Source organism: Entelurus aequoreus, linkage group LG03 (genome assembly GCF_033978785.1).
Source record: "Entelurus aequoreus isolate RoL-2023_Sb linkage group LG03, RoL_Eaeq_v1.1, whole genome shotgun sequence".
Lineage (NCBI taxonomy): Eukaryota > Metazoa > Chordata > Actinopteri > Syngnathiformes > Syngnathidae > Entelurus > Entelurus aequoreus.
In genome coordinates this window covers 94,824,431-94,846,004 of record NC_084733.1, presented here as the reverse complement: position 1 = coordinate 94,846,004, position 21,574 = coordinate 94,824,431, and the positions used below count along the sequence as shown (strand labels likewise).

General features: G+C 41.7%; 1 protein-coding gene across 2 annotated transcripts in view; it reads left to right on the top strand.

Annotated features, from left to right (window-relative positions):
• The window catches only part of opn5 (opsin 5), a 46,280-nt gene that overhangs the window by 5,184 nt on the left and 19,522 nt on the right, over nucleotides 1-21,574 (top strand). For both annotated transcript variants that reach the window (XM_062040826.1, XM_062040825.1), the window contains exons 2-3: nucleotides 15,728-15,868; nucleotides 18,778-18,897. In XM_062040826.1, coding sequence (XP_061896810.1) covers nucleotides 15,742-15,868; nucleotides 18,778-18,897 — 247 coding nt within the window. In that variant the 5' untranslated portion in view covers nucleotides 15,728-15,741. The remainder of the gene's footprint in view (nucleotides 1-15,727; nucleotides 15,869-18,777; nucleotides 18,898-21,574) is intronic.

Below are 21,574 nucleotides of genomic sequence, written 5' to 3'. Positions count from 1 at the left end.
GCCTTCGGTAATGGCACCATTCCCAAATTATGTGGGCTCTATTGATAACCTTACTAACAACTTTAACGACGCCCTGTGCGACACCATTGATAGTGTAGCACCGCTAAAGCTAAAAAGGGCCCCTAAAAGGCGTACCCCATGGTTTGCAGAAGAAACTAAAGCCCATAAATAATCATGTAGAAAGCTGGAACGCAAATGGCGTGCGACTAAACTTGAGGTTTTCCATCAAGCAAGGAGTGATAGTTTAATAACTTATAAACGCATGCTTACCTTAGCTAAAGCTAAATACTACTCAAATCTCATCCACCTCAACAAAAATGATCCTAAATTTTTGTTTAGTACAGTAGCATCGCTAACCCAACAAGGGACTCCTCCCAGTAGCTCCACCCACTCAGCAGATGACTTTATGAATTTCTTTAATAAGAAAATTGAAGTCATTAGAAAAGAGATTAAAGACAATGCATCTCAGCTACAGCTGGGTTCTATTAACACAAATACGACGGTATATACGACGGACACTGCCCTCCAAAATAGTCTCTCCCTCTTTGATGAAATAACATTGGAGGAATTGTCAAAATGTGTAATTGGGATACAACAAACAACATGTTTACTTGACCCAATTCCTGGGAAACTTATCAAGGAGCTTTTTGTATTATTAGGTCCATCAGTGTTAAATATTATAAACTTATCACTTTCCTCTGGCACTGTTCCCCTAGCATTCAAAAAAGCGGTTATTCATCCTCTACTCAAAAGACCTAACCTCGATCCTGATCTCCTGGTGAACTACCGGCCAGTGTCCCACCTTCCGTTTATCTCGAAAATCCTCTAAAAAATTGTCGCACAGCAGCTAAATGAACACTTAGTGACTAACAATCTCTGTGAACCTTTTCAATCCGGTTTCAGGGCAAATCACTCTACGGAGACAGCCCTCGCAAAAATGACTAATGATCTATTGCTAACGATGGATGTCATCTATGTTGCTGCTTCTTGATCTTAGCGCCGCTTTCCATACTGTTGATCATAATATTTTATTAGAGCGTATCAAAACACGTATTGGTATGTCAGACTTAGCCTTGTCTTGGTTTAACTCTTATCTTACTGACAGGATGCAGTGTGTCTCCCATAACAATGTGACCTCGGACTATGTCAAGGTAACGTGCGGAGTTCCCCAGGGTTCGGTTCTTGGCCCTGCACTCTTTAGTATTTACATGCTGCCGCTGGGTGACATCATACGCAAATACGGTGTTAGCTTTCACTGTTATGCTGATGACACTCAACTCTACATGCCCCTAAAGCTGACCAACACGCCGGACTGTAGTCAGCTGGAGGCGTGTCTTAATGAAATTAAACAATGGATGTCCGCTAACTTTTTGCAACTCAACGCTAAGAAAACGGAAATGCTGATTATCGGTCCTGCTCAACACCAACATCTATTTAATAATACCACCTTAACATTTGACAACCAAACAATTAAACAAGGTGACTCGCTAAAGAATCTGGGTATTATCTTCCACCCAACTCTCTCGTTTGAGTCACACATTAAGAGTGTTACTAAAACAACTCTCTCGTTTGAGTCACACATTAAGAGTGTTACTAAAACAACTCTCTCGTTTGAGTCACACATTAAGAGTGTTACTAAAACGGCCTTCTTTCATCTCCGTAATATCGCTAAAATTCGTTCCATTTTGTCCACAAGCGATGCTGAGATCATTATTCATGCGTTCGTTACATCTCGTCTCGATTACTGTAACGTTTTATTTTGGGGTCTCCCTATGTCTAGCATTAAAAGATTACAGTTGGTACAAAATGCGGCTGCTAGACTTTTGACAAAAACAAGAAAGTTTGATCATATTACGCCTATACTGTATATACCTTTATATACATATATACATACATATATATACCTATACTGGCTCACTTGCACTGGCTTCCTGTGCACCTAAGATGCGACTTTAAGGTTTTACTACTTACGTATAAAATACTACACGGTCAAGCTCCTGCCTATCTTGCCGATTGTATTGTACCATATGTCCCGACAAGAAATCTGCGTTCAAAGAACTCCGGCTTATTAGTGATTCCCAGAGCCCAAAAAAAGTCTGCGGGCTATAGAGCGTTTTCTATTGGGGCTCCAGTACTCTGGAATGCCCTCCCGGTAAAAGTTAGAGATGCTACCTCAGTAGAAGCATTTAAGTCTCATCTTAAAACTCATTTGTATACTCTAGCCTTTAAATAGACCCCCCTTTTTAGAACAGTTGATCTGCCGTCTCTTTTCTTTTCTTTTCTACTCTGCTCCGGGGTGGACCGCTAGCCTGTCCATCGGATGGGGACATCTCTACGCTGCTGACCCGTCTCCGCTCGGGATGGTTCCTGCTGGCCCCACCATGGACTGGACTTTCGCTGATGTGTTGGACTTTCACAATATTATGTCAGACCCACTCCACATCCATTGCTTTCGGTCTCCCCTAGAGGGGGGGGGGGGTTACCCACATATGCGGTCCTCTCCAAGGTTTCTCATAGTCATTCACATTGACGTCCCACTGGGGTGAGTTTTCCTTGCCCGTATGTGGGCTCTGTACCGAGGATGTCGTTGTGGCTTGTACAGCCCTTTGAGACACTTGTGATTTAGGGCTATATAAATAAACATTGATTGATTGATTGATTGATACTGTGTACATACAATATACCGTATGGGTATATACAATATACAGTATGTGTATATACAATATACAGTATGTGTTTAGAACTACATCTAATACTGTGTATGTACAATATACAGCATGTGTACATACAATATACAGTATGTGTATATACAATATACTGTATGTGTATATACTATATACAGTATGTGTATATACAATATACTGTATGTGTATATACTATATACAGTATGTGAATATACAATGTACAGTATGTGCATAGAACTACATCTAATACTGTGTATATGCAATATACAGTATGTGAATATACAATGTACAGTATGTGTATAGAACTACATCTAATACTGTGTATATGCAATATACAGTATGTGTATATGCAATATACAGTATGTGTATATACAATGTACAGTATGTGTATATACAATATACAGTATGTGTATATACAATATAGAGTATGTGTATATACAATATGCAGTATGTGTATATACAGTATGTGTTTAGAACTACATCTAATACTGTGTATGTACAATATACAATATGTGTATATACAATATACAGTATGTGTATATACAATTTACAGCATGTGTATATACAATATACAGTAGGTGAATATACAATGTACAGTATGTGTATAGAACTACATCTAATACTGTGTATATAGAGTATACAGTATGTGAATATACAATATACAGTATGTGTATATACAATATACAGTATGTGAATATACAATATACAGTATGTGTATATACAATATACAGTATGTGAATATACAGTATGTGTATATACAATATACAGTATGTGAATATACAGTATGTGTATATATATATACAATATACAGTATGTGTTTAGAACTACATCTAATACTGTGTGTGTACAATATATCAATGGAAGAATCAATGGTGAACTTTTACAAGTGTGCCATCAGCAGTGTCCTCACTTTCAGCTTCTTAGTGTGGTTTGCTAGCTGCACTAAAGCCAACCAACAGGCCCTCCAGCGAGTGGTTAAAGCGGCGGGGAAAATGACAATACTCCCAGAGATGAGTGCCATGTACACAACTGGCTGCCTAAAGCGAGTACACAACATCCTGAAGGACAGATACCACCCAGCACATGGCCTCTTCAACCTGCTAGCCATGTACACAACTGGCTGCCTAAAGCCAGCACACAACATCCTGAAGGACAGATACCACCCAGCACATGGCCTCTTCAACCTGCTAGCCATGTACACAACTGGCTGCCTAAAGCCAGTACACAACATCCTGAAGGACAGATACCACCCAGCACATGGCCTCTTCAACCTGCTAGCCATACACAACTGGCTGCCTAAAGCCAGCACACAACATCCTGAAGGACAGATACCACCCAGCACATGGCCTCTTCAACCTACTAGCCATGTACACAACTGGCTGCCTAAAGCCAGCACACAACATCCTGAAGGACAGATACCACCCAGCAAATGGCCTCTTCAACCTGCTAGCCATGTACACAACTGGCTGCCTAAAGCCAGCACACAACATCCTGAAGGACAGATACCACCCAGCACATGGCCTCTTCAACCTGCTAGCCATGTACACAACTGGCTGCCTAAAGCCAGCACACAACATCCTGAAGGACAGATACCACCCAGCAAATGGCCTCTTCAACCTGCTAGCCATGTACACAACTGGCTGCCTAAAGCCAGCACACAACATCCTGAAGGACAGATACCACCCAGCACATGGCCTCTTCAACCTGCTAGCCATGTATACAACTGGCTGCCTAAAGCCAGCACACAACATCCTGAAGGACAGATACCACCCAGCACATGGCCTCTTCAACCTGCTAGCCATGTATACAACTGGCTGCCTAAAGCCAGCACACAACATCCTGAAGGACAGATACCACCCAGCACATGGCCTCTTCAACCTGCTAGCCATGTACACAACTGGCTGCCTAAAGCGAGTACACAACATCCTGAAGGACAGATACCACCCAGCAAATGGCCTCTTCAACCTGCTAGCCATGTACACAACTGGCTGCCTAAAGCCAGCACACAACATCCTGAAGGACAGATACCACCCAGCACATGGCCTCTTCAACCTGCTACCCTCTGGAAGAAGGTGTAGATGGATTCGTGCCAGGACCAGCAGAATGTCTCACAGTCTGTATCCCCAGGCTGTGAGACTACTAAATGAACAGCCTGCCCCTTTGCTGCTCCCCCCGGACCATCTCATTACCTCACTCTTCACCACCTCAATAATGGTGCTGTGGACACTGCATTGCTGCCCCCCCCCGGACCATCTCATTACCTCACTCTTCACCACCTCAATAATGGTGCTGTGGACACTGCATTGCTGCCCCCCCCCCCGGACCATCTCATTACCTCACTCTTCACCACCTCAATAATGGTGCTGTGGACACTGCATTGCTGCCCCCCCCCCCCCTTCCCCCCAGGCCCATCTCATTACCTCACTCTTCACCACCTCAATAATGGTGCTGTGGACACTGCATTGCTGCAACATCAACGCAACACCCATCAGACATTTGACTGTTCCCACCCCCACACCCCCTCTATAACGTAACACCCATCAGACATCAGACTGTTCCCACCCCCACACCCCCTCTATAACGTAACACCCATCAGACATCAGACTGTTCCCACCCCCACACCCCCTCTATAACGTAACACCCATCAGACATCAGACTGTTCCCACCCCCACACCCCCTCTATAACGTAACACCCATCAGACATCAGACTGTTCCCACCCCCACACCCCCACTATTCACCATCTTCCTGACAATACTAAACTGTGAACTATGGTCAACCTGCACTTCAATGCACTTTCTATGCCGCTGGACAAAGCTCAAACTAAATCTCGTTGACATTTATGACTTAAGTGTTCTTATGACAATGACAATAAAGGAATTGATTGATTGATACAATATGTGTATTTACAATACACAGTATGTGTATATACAATATACAGTATGTGAATATGCAATATACAGTATGTGTATAGAACTACATCTAATACTGTGTATATACAATATACAGTGTGTGTATATACAATGCACAGTATGTGTATATACAATGTACAGTATATGTATATATAATATACAGCATGTGTATATACAATATACAGTATGTGTATATACAATATACAGTATGTGTATATACAATATACAGTATGTGTATATACAATGTACAGTATGTGTATATACAATGTACAGTATGTGTATATAAATATTAGACTTAACTCAGTAACTAAGTTAATTTATTTATGCCTGTAAGGTCACATATAGGGCACAATATTCCCAAACTACAACATGTCAGACGTGACGATGTTACATGGCTCTCACAAGAGCTAAACTACAAGAATCTATGGACGTGACGACGTTACATGGCTCTAACAAGAGCTAAGCTACAGGAATCTATGGACGTGACGACGTTACATGGCTCTCACAAGAGCTAAGCTACAAGAATCTATGGACGTGACAACGTTACTTGGCTCTAACAGGAGCTAAGCTACAGGAATCTATGGAAGTGACAACGTTTCATGGCTCTAACAAGAGCTAAGCTACAGGAATCTATGGAAGTGACGACGTTACATGGCTCTCACAAGAGCTAAGCTACAGGAATCTATGGAAGTGACAACGTTTCATGGCTCTAACAAGAGCTAAGCTACAGGAATCTATGGAAGTGACGACGTTACATGGCTCTCACAAGAGCTAAGCTACAGGAATCTATGGAAGTGACAACGTTTCATGGCTCTAACAAGAGCTAAGCTACAGGAATCTATGGAAGTGACAACGTTTCATGGCTCTAACAAGAGCTAAGCTACAGGAATCTATGGAAGTGACGACGTTACATGGCTCTCACAAGAGCTAAGCTACAGGAATCTATGGAAGTGACGACGTTACATGGCTCTCACAAGAGCTAAGCTACAAGAATCTATGGACGTGACAACGTTACTTGGCTCTAACAGGAGCTAAGCTACAGGAATCTATGGAAGTGACAACGTTTCATGGCTCTAACAAGAGCTAAGCTACAGGAATCTATGGAAGTGACGACGTTACATGGCTCTCACAAGAGCTAAGCTACAGGAATCTATGGAAGTGACAACGTTTCATGGCTCTAACAAGAGCTAAGCTACAGGAATCTATGGAAGTGACAACGTTTCATGGCTCTAACAAGAGCTAAGCTACAGGAATCTATGGAAGTGACGACGTTACATGGCTCTCACAAGAGCTAAGCTACAGGAATCTATGGAAGTGACGACGTTACATGGCTCTCACAAGAGCTAAGCTACAAGAATCTATGGACGTGACAACGTTACTTGGCTCTAACAGGAGCTAAGCTACAGGAATCTATGGAAGTGACAACGTTTCATGGCTCTAACAAGAGCTAAGCTACAGGAATCTATGGAAGTGACGACGTTACATGGCTCTCACAAGAGCTAAGCTACAGGAATCGCTACTGCTTCAAAAAGTAGCGACGATACCGCTACGCTACCTGGAGTTGTAGTTAGGATACGTCGCTTTGCTACATGTAGCGGATTACTGCCCATCCCTGTCGTCTACTTTTGGTGTTTCAAGTGTGACCAATATTGACATTTCTTGAGTACAGACAGGTGTGACCAATGTTGACATTTCTGGAGTATAGACAAGTGTGACCACGAATCGTAACTCCTGAATCATAACCGAGTCGTGGTTCCCACCTCTAGTCTGATTTGTACGCTTGATCTAACATATCCTGATTGTGTGAGTACGATTATGTGTTCTGTCCACCCAAGTCACGACTTGTTGACAGCGTTCTACTTTTCATTCAATCAATGATCACTTTTGGACCACTGGTAGTTCTTCTGATTTCTTTTGTTTATGAAAGAAGTTGAACTGAAGTTAATGAAACGAGAAGAGACAAAATGCCTTTAAACAATCCACCTCAATCAACCATGTGGAGACAATTCATGGTCATTGAAGTCAACATCTTCATTAGAACTAACTTACCCAGCAGCATCTTCATTAGAACTAACTTACCCAGCAGCATCTTCATTAGAATTAACTTACCCAGCAGCATCTTCATTAGAACTAACTTACCCAGCAGCATCTTCCTTAGAATTAACTTACCCAGCAGCATCTTCATTAGAACTAACTTACCCAGCAGCATCTTCATTAGAACTAACTTACCCAGCAGCATCTTCCTTAGAATTAACTTACCCAGCAGCATCTTCATTAGAACTAACTTACCCAGCAGCATCTTCCTTAGAATTAATTTACCCAGCAACATCTTCATTAGAATTAACTTACCCAACAGCATCTTCTTTAGAACTAACTTACCCAGCAGCATCTTCATTAGAACTAACTTACCCAGCAGGAGATGTTGTTGTTCTTGCCCTATTTGGCAAATTACTAACTCTAACTTATTTTCATATCTTATTTGGCTCTGGTCTGGTTGGTTCTGGTCTGGTTATTTATGGTATTAGTTAATTGAACCTGTACATATTTGTTCTTATTTGGTTCTGGTCTGGTTGGTGATGGTATTAGTTTACTTGAACTTGTACATCCATCCATCTTCAACGGCTTATCCGGAACGAGGTTTGCGGGGACAACAGCTCCAGCAGAGACCCCCAGACTTCCCTCTCCAGAGCAACATTAGCAATTTCCTCCTGGGGGATCCCCAAGCGTTCCCAGGCCAGAGAGGAGATGTAATCCCTCCATCTGGTCCTTGGCTTGCCCCCGGGGTCTCCTCCCAGTGGGACGTGCAACAAGGACCTTGTACATATTTGTTCTTATTTGGTTCTGGTCTGGTTGGTTATGGTATTAGTTTACTTGAACTTGTACATATTTGTTGTTATTTGGTTGTAGTCTGGTTGGTTTTATATATATATATATATATATATATATATATATATATATATATATATATATATATATATATATATATATATATATATATATATATATATATATATATATATATATATATATATATATATATATATATATATATATATATATATATAAAAATATAAAAATATATCTTAAATAGATTATCCAAAAAATAGTGCTCGATACCGTGGTAGAGCGCAATATGTGTATGTGTGGGAAAAAAATAACAAGACTACTTCAATTTGTCCCGCGGACCGGGGGGGGGGGGGGTATTTTTATTTATATATTTTTTTACATTTTTCATAAAGAAATACAATCATGTGTGCTTACGGGCTGTATCCCTGCAGACTGTATTGATCTATATTGATATATAATGTATATATTGTGTTTTTTACGGGTATGGCGTGGCAAAGTTGGTAGAGTGGCCGTGCAAGCAATCGGAGGGTTGCTGGTTACTGGGGTTCAATCCCCACCTTCTACCATCCTAGTCACGTCCGTTGTGTCCTTGGGCAAGACACTTCACCCTTGCTCCTGATGGCTGCTGGTTAGCGCCTTGCATGGCAGCTCCCGCCATCAGTGTGTGAATGTGTGTGTGAATGGGTGAATGTGGAAATACTGTCAAAGCGATTTGAGTACCTTGAAGGTAGAAAAGCGCTATACAAGTATAACCCATTTATCATTTAATTTATTTAGTAAATTTAAAAAAAAAAAAAAAATAAATAAATATTTATTTTTTTTTTAAATTTCTTGTGCGGCCCGGTACCAATTGGTCCGCGGACCCGGTGGTTGGGGACCACTGTTCTAGATCACTAAGATCTTCTGAGACCAATCTGTTAGCGGTTCCCAGAGTAAAGTCCAATGAAGGGAGAGCATCATTCAGTCACTATGCAACAAATAGCTGGAATAAACTTCCTGAAGATGTCAGACTTTCCCCAACTCTGACTACTTTGAAAACTAGACTGAAGACTTTTATGTTCACCTTAGCTTTCAGTTATATCTTTTAATCTTTAACTTTTAACGTCCGCACTGTTTTTATTTTTATTGTCTGCATTTTAATTTTGCTTTTATTTTCTTTCATTTCACTTTGTTGTCTGTGAAGCACTTTGAGTCTGCCTTGTGTATGAAAAGCGCTATACAAATAAAGTTGCCTTGCCTTGCCTTGCCTTGCACCAAGACACAGGTGAAAAACAATTACAGTGCACCAACACACAGGTGAACTTAAGTAGAAGTATTTAATGAGAATCATGTGTGCTGGCAGGACATGGAATAAAAAGTAAAGGTGCTTCAAAACGCAGAGACCGAACAGGAAATACTGACAAAGCAAGAGCACCAGGACAGGAAGTGATTATAAACACATTTGACAACAAAACCAAAACAGGGTCATGGCAGAAACAGGTCTGTAGTTTGTACACAGGTGTTGGTCTCCAGTCTTTAATCTCTTGATATGTTCCCTGTTAGAAACCACAGGCTTAATGCTTCACAAATATCTGTAATAACATTTTTATTATAATAAACGACCAAGTATGTGATTGAAACATTGCCAATAAAGGACTAAGTATGTGATTGAAACATTGCCAATAAAGGACTAAGTATGTGATTGAAACATTGCCAATAAAGGACTAAGTATGTGATTGAAACATTGCCAATAAAGGACTAAGTATGTGATTGAAACATTGCCAATAAAGGACTAAGTATGTGATTGAAACATTGCCAATAAAGGACTAAGTATGTGATTGAAACATTGCCAATAAAGGACTAAGTATGTGATTGAAACATTGCCAATAAAGGACTAAGTATGTGATTGAAACATTGCCAATAAAGGACTAAGTATGTGATTGAAACATTGCCAAGGACAGCACAGATATTTCTATGCAGATCTTCAGGTCCCCTGCTGTGAATGAAATCTTCTATTTCACACAAAAGGCACGCGCAGGAGACGATGCAATAATTCATTACACATCCTATCTGAAACCACAATAACTCATTTTTGATGCCTCACATTATGTCATTTTTTTCTTCACCAGTGGAATCCTAAGAACCTTCTGTAAAATCAATGTTTCCTCCCAGAGAGACACACATTTGAACATGCTGTGAGTACTGATAAGTAGAGTACTGATAAGTACCATTTACTGGCACTTAAATGTACATTCTCCCTTTTTGTAGGAATAAGTCTTGTGGGAAAATAAGTGACCGGCCTTAAAGTCCATCATGTGTCAAAAATAACTTCCTGTGAATGTGATCTCTTTTAATGACTGTAGGGAATAATCACTAACAGCAAAGTCCTTGTTCTCCTAGTGTGAAATATTCTCACTGACCACTTGTTCCAGTACATCTATATCTCCGACCAATAGAATCCAGTTCAAGGACACGGTGTAAATTCCATACTGGAACTAACCAGTACGTCTGAGGCATTGCCAAAAGAAAAAAAACATGAAGAGTTTACTAATAATGCTCCACTCTGCATATTATTTCTTTGTTCGTCCGTCGGGTCGACGAGGACCACTCTAGTTATCCGAAGGTTTCTTGGACTGGCTCTGTCTGTGCGTGCGCAGATGGCTGATGAGGCCGATCCTGGCATCGAAGGTTGGGGTACAAAAGGGACATGGGACAAAAAAGGGACATGGGACGAGTGGGACGTCTCCAGGAGGGTTGATGGCACGGGCTTGCCTTTTCTTTTCTGTGGTGGTGGTCCTGTTTAGACATTAGACATTAGACAAACTTTAATGATCCACAAGGGAAATTGTTCAACACAGTAGCTCAGTTACAATGATGGAAAGGACAATGCAGGTATAAACAGACTAATATAGCTATAAAAAATCTAACATATATACGAATATATACATAATATGTGTACAGAGTAATTTATATACAGATATATTATATTATGTCTATAACATATATACAATATAAACCAATGACCATGTACAATATTAAAGTATATACAGTCTATATGACAGCAGCAGCATAAAATGGAGAGTAGGTCCAGCAGGAAATAGAAAATAGACATTATAAACAAAGAGAAGTAGCTAACATGTCAGGTGTCAGGTAATAGGCAGATGTCATCTATTGCTGTATGGCGAGTGATTATACAGCTGGATGGAGTGTGGAATGAAGGAGTTCTTGAATCGCACAGTGCGGGAAGGAAGTTGAAGGAGCCTGTTGGAGTATGAACTCCGCTGTCCCTTAATTGTCAGGTGGAGTGGGTGGGAAGGATTGTCCATGATGGCCAGCAGTTTGTCCGGTGACCTCCTGTCCCTCACTGACACAAACGCCTCCAATTGCGTGCCAATAGTTTGGCCGGCTTTCCGGATCAGATTATCAATCCGGTTTGAGTCCCTTTTGCTGGTGTTTGCTTCGCATATCTTGGCGCCTTTGTGGATGGAGGAGCGCCAAGTGGCTCGATCCACTGCGGATTGTTCCCACGTGTCTGGGTTGATGGCAAACGCTTTCAGTGAGGCTTTGAGGGCATCTTTGAAGCGTTTCTTCTGTCCACCCCGGGACCGCTGGCCATGCTGCAGCTCGCCGTAGAAAAGTATTTTGGGCAGCCTCTTGTATTGCATACGGGCTACGTGACCTTCCCAGCAAAGCTGGGACTGCATCAGGATGGTGAAGATGCTGGGGAGACCTACTTTAGCCAGTACTTCTGTATCTGGGACTTTGTCCTGCCACTTGATGCCGAGGATCTTCCTGAGACTTGTTGTGTGGAAGTGATTTAGCTTCCTGGCATGCCTTTGGTACACTGTCCATGTCTCACATGCATAGTTTCAGTTTGGTCTGGGTGGTAATGCCTTTTCTATTCCAGACATTCGGATACAGTCTGCCGAAAGTGAAGCTGGCTCTGGCTATACGGTTGTTCACTTCGTCATCGATGGTGACATTCTGAGACAGTGTGCTGCCAAAGTAGGTGAAGCGGTTCACTGTGTTGAGTCTCTGGCCGTTGACAGTGATGTTGGGCTCAACGTAAAGCTTTCCAGGCGCGGGCTGATCAAGGACTTTAGTCTTCTTTGTGCTGATCATAAGACCAAAGTTTGTGTAGGTGCTGGAGAACATGTCAACACTGCGTTGCATGTGGGCTTCTGAAACAGCGTTGAGGGCACAGTCATCAGCAGTTCTCTGATGATGTCGGTCATAACTTTGGTTTTGCTTGGAGCCTCTGAAGTTTGAACATTTTGCCATCTGTGCGGTACTTTAGGTTGACACCAACATCCTCGTCTCTGAAGGCGTCTGTAAAGCATGGCAAAAAACATGAGGCTGAACAGTGTTGGTGCCAAGACGCAGCCTTGCTTGACCCCTTTTGTGACTGGAAATGGGTCAGAGGATTCTCCGCTGTCCTGGACGCTGGCCTGTATGCCCTTGTGAAACTGCGTCACCAAAGTGATGAATTTCCTTGGGTAACCATACTTTGCCATAATCTTCCACAGACCCTCTCTGCTGACGGTGTCAGAGGCCTTGGTCAGGTCGACATAGGTGAGGAACAGGTCGGAGTTCTGCTCCTGACACTTCTCTTGAAGCTGCCTGGCAGCAAACACCATGTCGATGGTTCCTTGCTCCTTGCAGAATCCATACTGGCTTTTAGGCAGAAGTCCTTGGTCAAGGTGGGCTGTAAGGCTGTTCAGCAGGATCCTGGCAATGATCTTTCCTGTGATGGAGAACAGGGATATGCGTCTGTGGTTGTTGAAGGCCTGTCTGTTTCCTTTGCCCTTGTACAGATGTATGATGTAAGCGGTTTTGAATTCCTGGGGAATCGTCTCTTGATACCACATCAGAAGAAACAACTGGTGGAGCCTGTCAGTCGATGCTGTTCCCCCCTCCTTGTAGACCTCAGGAATGGCGTCAATGCCAGGTGCTTTGCCTCTGGAGAGTAGACGTATTGCTTTCTGGGTCTCAAGCAAGGGTGGAGGCTCATCCAGTGTTTCGTTGATGGGCACTTGGGGGAGACGATTAATGTGGCCTAGTGGTTAGAGTGTCCGCCCTGAGATCGGTAGGTTGTGAGTTAAAACCCCGGCCGAGTCATACCGAAGACTATAAAAATGGGACCCATTACCTCCCTGCTTGGCACTCAGCATCAAGGGTTGGAATTGGGGGTTAAATCACCAAAAATGATTCCCGGGCGCGGCACCGCTGCTGCCCACTGCTTCCCTCACCTCCCAGGGGGTGATCAAGGGGATGGGTCAAATGCAGAGGACAAATTTCACCACACCTAGTGTGTGTGTGACAATCATTGGTACTTAATGGTTTTGTCGTTGATGGTCGAGGGGCGGTTCAGGATGTTGTCAAAAGGTTTGGCCCACCTCTCTGGGATATTTTCTTTTTCTGTAATGAGAGTGTTCCCGTCTGCGCTGAGGAGGGGGTTTGATTCGGAAGACGTGGGACCGTACACTTCTTTCAAGGCGTCGTAGAAGTTCTTATAGTCGTGCCTGTCTGCATAACCTTAGATTTCATCAGCTTTGTTGCAGAGCCAAGCGTCTAGCATCTGACGGAGCTTCTGCTGCACAGTTCTGCGTGTGTTGACAAACGCATCTTTTAATTGCTATGGACTTGGGGTTACTGAGGTAGGTTTGGTGGAGGTGGTGTTTCTCATCCAATAGCTGCTTGATATCCCCGCAGTTCTCATCAAACCAGTCCTTGTGTTTCCTTGTTTGGGGCCCCAGAGTCTCTGTAGCTGTGGTGTAAATCAGCTCTCTGAGTGATGCCCAATCTACCTCCATATTCTGGTTGACCGGACATGCGGACTCCAGGCGCACTTCCAGAGCGTTCATGAAAGACTGCTTGCAGCTGGCGGTCTTCAGCTTGGCAATGTTTAACCGTTTTGGGGCCTTCTTGCGGGTGTCATTTCAGTTGAATGCGGGTGTTGAGCTTGGTGATAATGAGGCGGTGGTCCGTCCAGCATTCAGCACCGCACATGGACTTGGTCACGCGTACATCCTGCCTGTCTCTCTTCCTAACGATGACGTTGTCGATAAGATGTCAGTGCTTTGAGCGGGGGTGCATCCATGACGTTCGGTTACGAGTAGGGAGGCGGAAGATCATTTTGGTGATCAGCAGTTCATGCTCAGTGCAAGTCTGGAGCATAATAAAACCGTTGCTGTTGCAGTGGCCCACTCCATGATGTCCAAGTACTCCATCCCAGGCAAGGTTGTCAGTGCCAATTCTTGCGTTGAAGTCACCTAACAAGATGAGCTTATCCGCCTTTGGAACATCGGCAATGACGGTGTGAAGGTCTATGTAGAACTATGCCTTCACTTCATCTGGATTTGTCATGGTTGGGGCGTAGGCACTGATGATGGAAAGGTGCTTCCTTCCAGCCATCATTGGGAGTTTCATGGTCGTTCACTCCCTTGGGAAGTCCAGCCAGCTCGCCAACAAGAGTTGTCCTTACTGCAAATCCAACGCCTGCTTCACGCCGCTTCTTGCTAGCTGTGCCACTCCAGAAGAATGTGTAACTCTGCATATATAATGTCTGTTATTACACACTGACATTGTCTAAAGAAACAAACATGAAATGTTTTTACACATGACATTGTCAAAAAGAAACAAATAGTTTACTAATAATGTTCCACTATGTACAGTGGTGGTCAAAAGTGTACATACACTTGTAAAGAACATCATGTCATGGCTGTCTTGACTTTACAATCATTTTTACAACTCCTTTTTTTTGTGATAGAGTGATTGGAGCACATTTCGTTGGTGACAAAAAACATTCATGAGCACAGAACTTTCCTCCAGAAGGTATTATCTTTGTCCATGTTATGTCAAATGAAACAATAATGGAGCTGTTTGGCCACAATACCCAGCAATATGTTTGGAGGAGAAAAAGTGAGGCCTTTAATCCCAGGAAAACCATTCCTACCGCCAAGCATGGTGGTGGTAGTATTATGCTCTGGGCCTGTTTTGCTGCCAATTGAACTGCTGCTTTAAATGGGACAATGAAAAAAGAGGATTACCTCCAAATTCTTCAGGACAAGCTAAAATCATCAGCCCGGAGGTTGGGTCTTGGGCGCAGTTGGGTGTTCCAACAAGACAATGTTTTCCACACTGACATTGTCAAAATAAATAAACATGAATAGTTTACTAATAGTGCAAATACAATGTCTGTTATTACACTTACACAACATCTCTACTTATTGCGTTAACTCTATTATTACTTGTCCTACAGAAAGTCTCTACTTATTGTCTTAACTCTATTATTACTTGTCCTACAGAAAATCTGGCACTGATGGCAGTGATGGCGAACGAGAGCTGGCCTTCATACGTTCCACATTATCTCCTCCGTGGTGATCCTTTCGCTTCCAGACTGTCGAAGGAGGCGGACCTTGTTGCAGCGTTGTACATCTGCATCATAGGTCAGTGCTCTTGTAAGATACTTTCACCATACCGTTATTCATTATTTATGCATGTTTAATTCCATTGTATATTATCATTACAATGTTGTATTATTGTTTATAATATGTATACAGTAATGGGCAAGCTATTTGGAAAATGCAGTAAGTTAAACTACTAGTCACTCTGGATTAAACATGGCTAAACTACAGGAGAAGCTATTCCCAGAGAACTGTAGCAAGCTGCACTACAAGCTACACGGCAAAAGTGTAGCTTGTAGGGGGGGCACTATCTACTTTAACCACCAGACAGCAGTAGAGTGTTGAATATCATAAAATGTGTTTTGTGGTCATTCCAATTTTGACCATATATGGAGTCGTGCTTTCCATCATTTTCAGCAGACTGCATTGCAAAAGGATTAAGCCCCTCCTCTTCCTCTCACGCAAGATTCACCCAGGAATGTGGCCATATGAATCCCTTCCCTACTGTACATCAACACGACACATTAAATTAACACTCGTTAGGTACAGTTATGTTCATAATAATAGCACTGTGTTTAAAAAGGTGAGTAAACCTCAAAATATGTCAACTAAATGGTATTTTAATAATTATCTATCTTGCTTCTGATTGGCCAGTCCGTAATGTTTGGCCCTAACCTTAGCCAATCATGACTCATCATTGGTAAGGCAACCGATCATCATGGATTATGTGCCGCCTTGGATTTGCCATCAATTCTTCTCCGTAGCTTGTAGCTTTGATGTTAGCTATCTCGTTCATGGGTCTAAAAATAGCGTTCGTAGCATTGCTACCTGTAGCAAGCTGTCAAGACTTGGTCCTTGGGGTTTGTTTTTCCGGAAGGCATTGGAAAGTTGGCACGGGCAAGACGTGAATGTGAGTACATGATTTTATTTAACACTATCAAAAAAGAACAAACAAAAGGCGCGCACAATGGCGGAGGTACAAAACTTGGCTAATGAAAACAAAAGACTTGCACAAAGGCAAAAAACTATAAACATGAAACAAAAACTTACTTGGCATGGGACTGTGAACATGGCATGAAGCAGAGTGATGATAACGTGTGATGTCACCAGGCAGACTAACTGAAAACAATGGACTTAAATAATACAGACATGATTGACAACAGGTGTGTGAGAGCGAACATGAAAACAGGTGCAACTAATCGGTCGTCATGGTGACAAAACAAGAGTGCACAAATAACATAAGTGAAACAAAACACGATCACACAGACATGACAGACCCCTACCACCAACCCCCCCCCCCCCCCCCCCATTGCGAACAGATCCCAGATGTCCCAAAACAAAGAAAATGAACAAGAGTCATGGGAGGGCGGGAGGGGGACATGGCGGTGGGTCGCCAGACCAAGTAGCCCCGAATCCACCGAGGCATAGTCATGTGGCGGCGGCAAGTGGAACGCCGCTGCAGCATGCGAGGCGGGCGACCCGGGAACGGCCACATCCGTGGCCGACGAGGAGGTGGCCGCACTTGGCGTGGCGTACGACAAGGTAGTGGCCACATCCATGGCCGACGAGAAGGCAGGCGCGTTGTCATCGCGGCAGGCGTGGAAACAGCAGACGAAGCAATCACAGGTGCCGTAGACGAAGCAGGCGGCGGGTCTTGGCGTGGCGGGTCTTGGCGTGGCGGGTCTTGGCGTGGCGGGTCTTGGCGTGGCGGGTCAGGCGGCGAAGTTTGGCGTGGCGCGTCAGGCGGCGAAGCTTGGCGTGGCGCGTCAGGCGGCGAAGCTTGGTGTGGCGCGTCAGGCGGCGAAGCTTGGCGTGGCGGGTCTTGGTCTTGGCGTGGCGGGTCTTGGTCTTGGCATGGATCTTGGTCTTGGCATGGATCTTGGTCTTGGCTTGGGTCTTGGTCTTGGCTTGGGTCTTGGCGTCGTGGAGCTGTGACTGGCGGCACTTGGCGTCGTGGAGGTGCGACTGGCGGCACTTGGCGTCGTGGAGCTGCGACTGGCGGCACTTGGCGTCGTGGAGCTGCGACTGGCGGCATTTGGCGTCGTGGAGCTGCGACTGGAACTTGCCTGGGTGCAGGTACTGGACCCTGCCGTGGAGCTGGTACCCGTAACTCGTCACAATATTATACAGCATTATTCACATGTGAATAATATAAATACAGTCTATTATACAGCATTATTCACATGTGAATAATATAAATACAGTCTATTATACAGCATTATTCACATGTGAATAACATAAATACAGTCTATTATACAGCATTATTCACATGTGAACAACATAAATACAGTTTATTATACAGCATTATTCACATGTGAATAATATAAATACAGTCTATTATACAGCATTATTCACATGTGAATAATATAAATACAGTCTACTATACAGCATTATTCACATGTGAATAACATAAATACAGTCTATTATACAGCATTATTCACATGTGAACAACATAAATACAGTTTATTATACAGCATTATTCACATGTGAATAATATAAATACAGTCTATTATACAGCATTATTCACATGGGAATAACATAAATACAGTCTATTATACAGCATTATTCACATGTGAACAACATAAATACAGTCTATTATACAGCATTATTCACATGTGAATAATATAAATACAGTCTATGTTGAGACTGGTCCATCTATAGAGTGTTTGAGATGTTTTCTTGAAAAAAAAAGTGCTGTGAGCTTGGCCTTCAAGATATATATTTAAGCACTCTAAAGATAGAGTTTGATACTTTTGGCTATGACAGTTTGCTGATGTTCAGTCGTAGGAAGTACGGGCCACTAAAGAGACACACCAATAAATATGTTGGGATGTATTTAGGTATAACATGGCGCTCATACATAATGAAACAATGACATCTAAAGTTCAATAATGCATTGACTTGTAAATGTGTGCTTTAAGTGGTCCAACATGTATTTGTCTCTCTTCCAGGTATCATGTCTGCCACAGGGAACGGCTATGTTTTATATATGACCTTCAAGCGCAAAACCAAACTGAAGCCTCCGGAGCTCATGACTGTCAACTTGGCCATCTTCGACTTTGGCATATCAGGTACTTTTACAACTTCCATCATGACACACATCCTTTTTTAAAGCTCATTTCAAAACATTCCCAACTTCATTTAGAGAATTAAACCCATTCATGATAAAATGCTGTTAGATGATATTATGTCCCCAGTCAATGTTGCAATACCATGAATGATGGACACACTCTTAAAGGGGAACTGCACTTTTGTTGGAATTGTGCCTTTTGTTCACCATCATTATGAGGGACACGAACACATTTGTGGGGTTTGTTTTAAAGACGCGACTAATGGGAGACACAGTTGTAGCCTTCAAAGTCTCTAAAACAACTTCAAAACCCTCCAACATTTATATAAACACTGTAACTATATATGTATAATGTAGTAACAGACACCTTCATAACAATATGTAATATGTACAATATACACACTGCAAGTACATACATCATGTAGTAACAGACACCTTCATAACAATATGTAATATGTACAATATACACACTGCAAGTATATATATAATGTAGTAACAGACACCTTCATAACAATATGTAATATGTACAATATACACACTGCAAGTATATATATAATGTAGTAACAGACACCTTCATAACAATATGTAATATGTACAATATACACACTGCAAGTATATGTATAAAGTAGTAACAGACACCTTCATAACAATATGTAATATGTACAATATACACACTGCAAGTATATATATAATGTAGTAACAGACAGCTTCATAACAATATGTAATATGTACAATATACACACTGCAAGTATATATATAATGTAGTAACAGACAGCTTCATAACAATATGTAATATGTACAATATACACACTGCAAGTATATATATAATGTAGTAACAGACACCTTCATAACAATATGTAATATGTACAATATACACACTGCAAGTATATATATAATGTAGTAACAGACACCTTCATAACAATATGTAATATGTACAATATACACACTGCAAGTATATATATAATGTAGTAACAGACAGCTTCATAACAATATGTAATATGTACAATATACACACTGCAAGTATATATATAATGTAGTAACAGACACCTTCATAACAATATGTAATATGTACAATATACACACTGCAAGTATATATATCATGTAGTAACAGACACCTTCATAACAATATGTAATATGTACAATATACACACTGCAAGTATATATATAATGTAGTAACAGACACCTTCATAACAACATGTAATATGTACAATATACACACTGCAAGTATATATATAATGTAGTAACAGACACCTTCATAACAATATGTAATATGTACAATATACACACTGCAAGTATATATATCATGTAGTAACAGACACCTTCATAACAATATGTAATATGTACAATATACACACTGCAAGTATATATATCATGTAGTAACAGACACCTTCATAACAATATGTAATATGTACAATATACACACTGCAAGTATATATATATAATGTAGTAACAGACACCTTCATAACAATATGTAATATGTACAATATACACACTGCAAGTATATATATATATAATGTAGTAACAGACACCTTCATAATGACAATAACACACAAACAGAAGAAGTCTGGCGCTAGAGTCATAACGAAGTTTCTTAAGGGCAAAAATTATAACTCAAGTGGTGAATTTGTATTTTCATTTACACTTTAATTTTATTGAGGGTTTGGTTAAACATATTCCTGATCAGTTTTGTTTATTTTAGCACAACATAATGTACTTTTCAACCATCTTCTTCCGAAAAAAGAAAAGAAAAAGGAGGATTAGCTCCAAATTGTTCAGGACAAGCTAAAATCCTCAGCCCGGAGGTTGAGTCATGGGCGCAGTTGGGTGTTCCAACAGGACAATGACGTCAAAAGTGGTAAAGGAATGGCTAAATCAGGCTAGAATGAAGGTTTTAGAATGGCCTGACTTAAAGGTGTGGACAATGCTGAAGAAACAAGTCCATGTCAGAAAAGCAACACATTTAGCTGAACTGCAGTAATTTAGTGGTCAAGTGGTCAAGCAGAAGCTTGTGGATGGCTACCAAAAGTGGTCAAGTGGTCAAGCAGAAGCTTGTGGATGGCTACCAAAAGCGCCTTATTGCAGGTCAACTTGCCAAGGAAGCAAATATTAACATTGCTGTATGTATACTTTTGATTAGTCACATTTTCAGTAGAGCCATAAAAAATTCATAAAAGAAGCAAACTTTATGAATGTTTTTAGTGAGCAACAAGTATGTGCTCCAATCACTACATCACAACAAGTATGTGCTCCAATCACTACATCACAACAACAAGTATGTGCTCCAATCACTACACCACAACAACAAGTATGTGCTCCAATCACTACACCACAACAACAACAAGTATGTGCTCCAATCACTACACCACAACAACATAATAATGATTATAAAGTCAAGCCAGCCATGACATGATGTTGTCTACACGTGTACGTACACTTCTGATCGTGACTGTATGAGTTGCTCTCACATTTTGTGGCCCTTGTTTGTCCGTGTTGTCCAAAAGAACTTTTAACAATGTGGGTTGTCACATTACTGATGGAGTGTGAACACAATTAGTTGCAGGATATCATTTAATTGGATAAGTCTCATTCACATGTGAGTTTGTCTTTCAGAAAGTAAACACACCCTCTACAAGTCTACTGAGGTGTGTCAGTGTTGCTATTGATGATGTCAACACTTG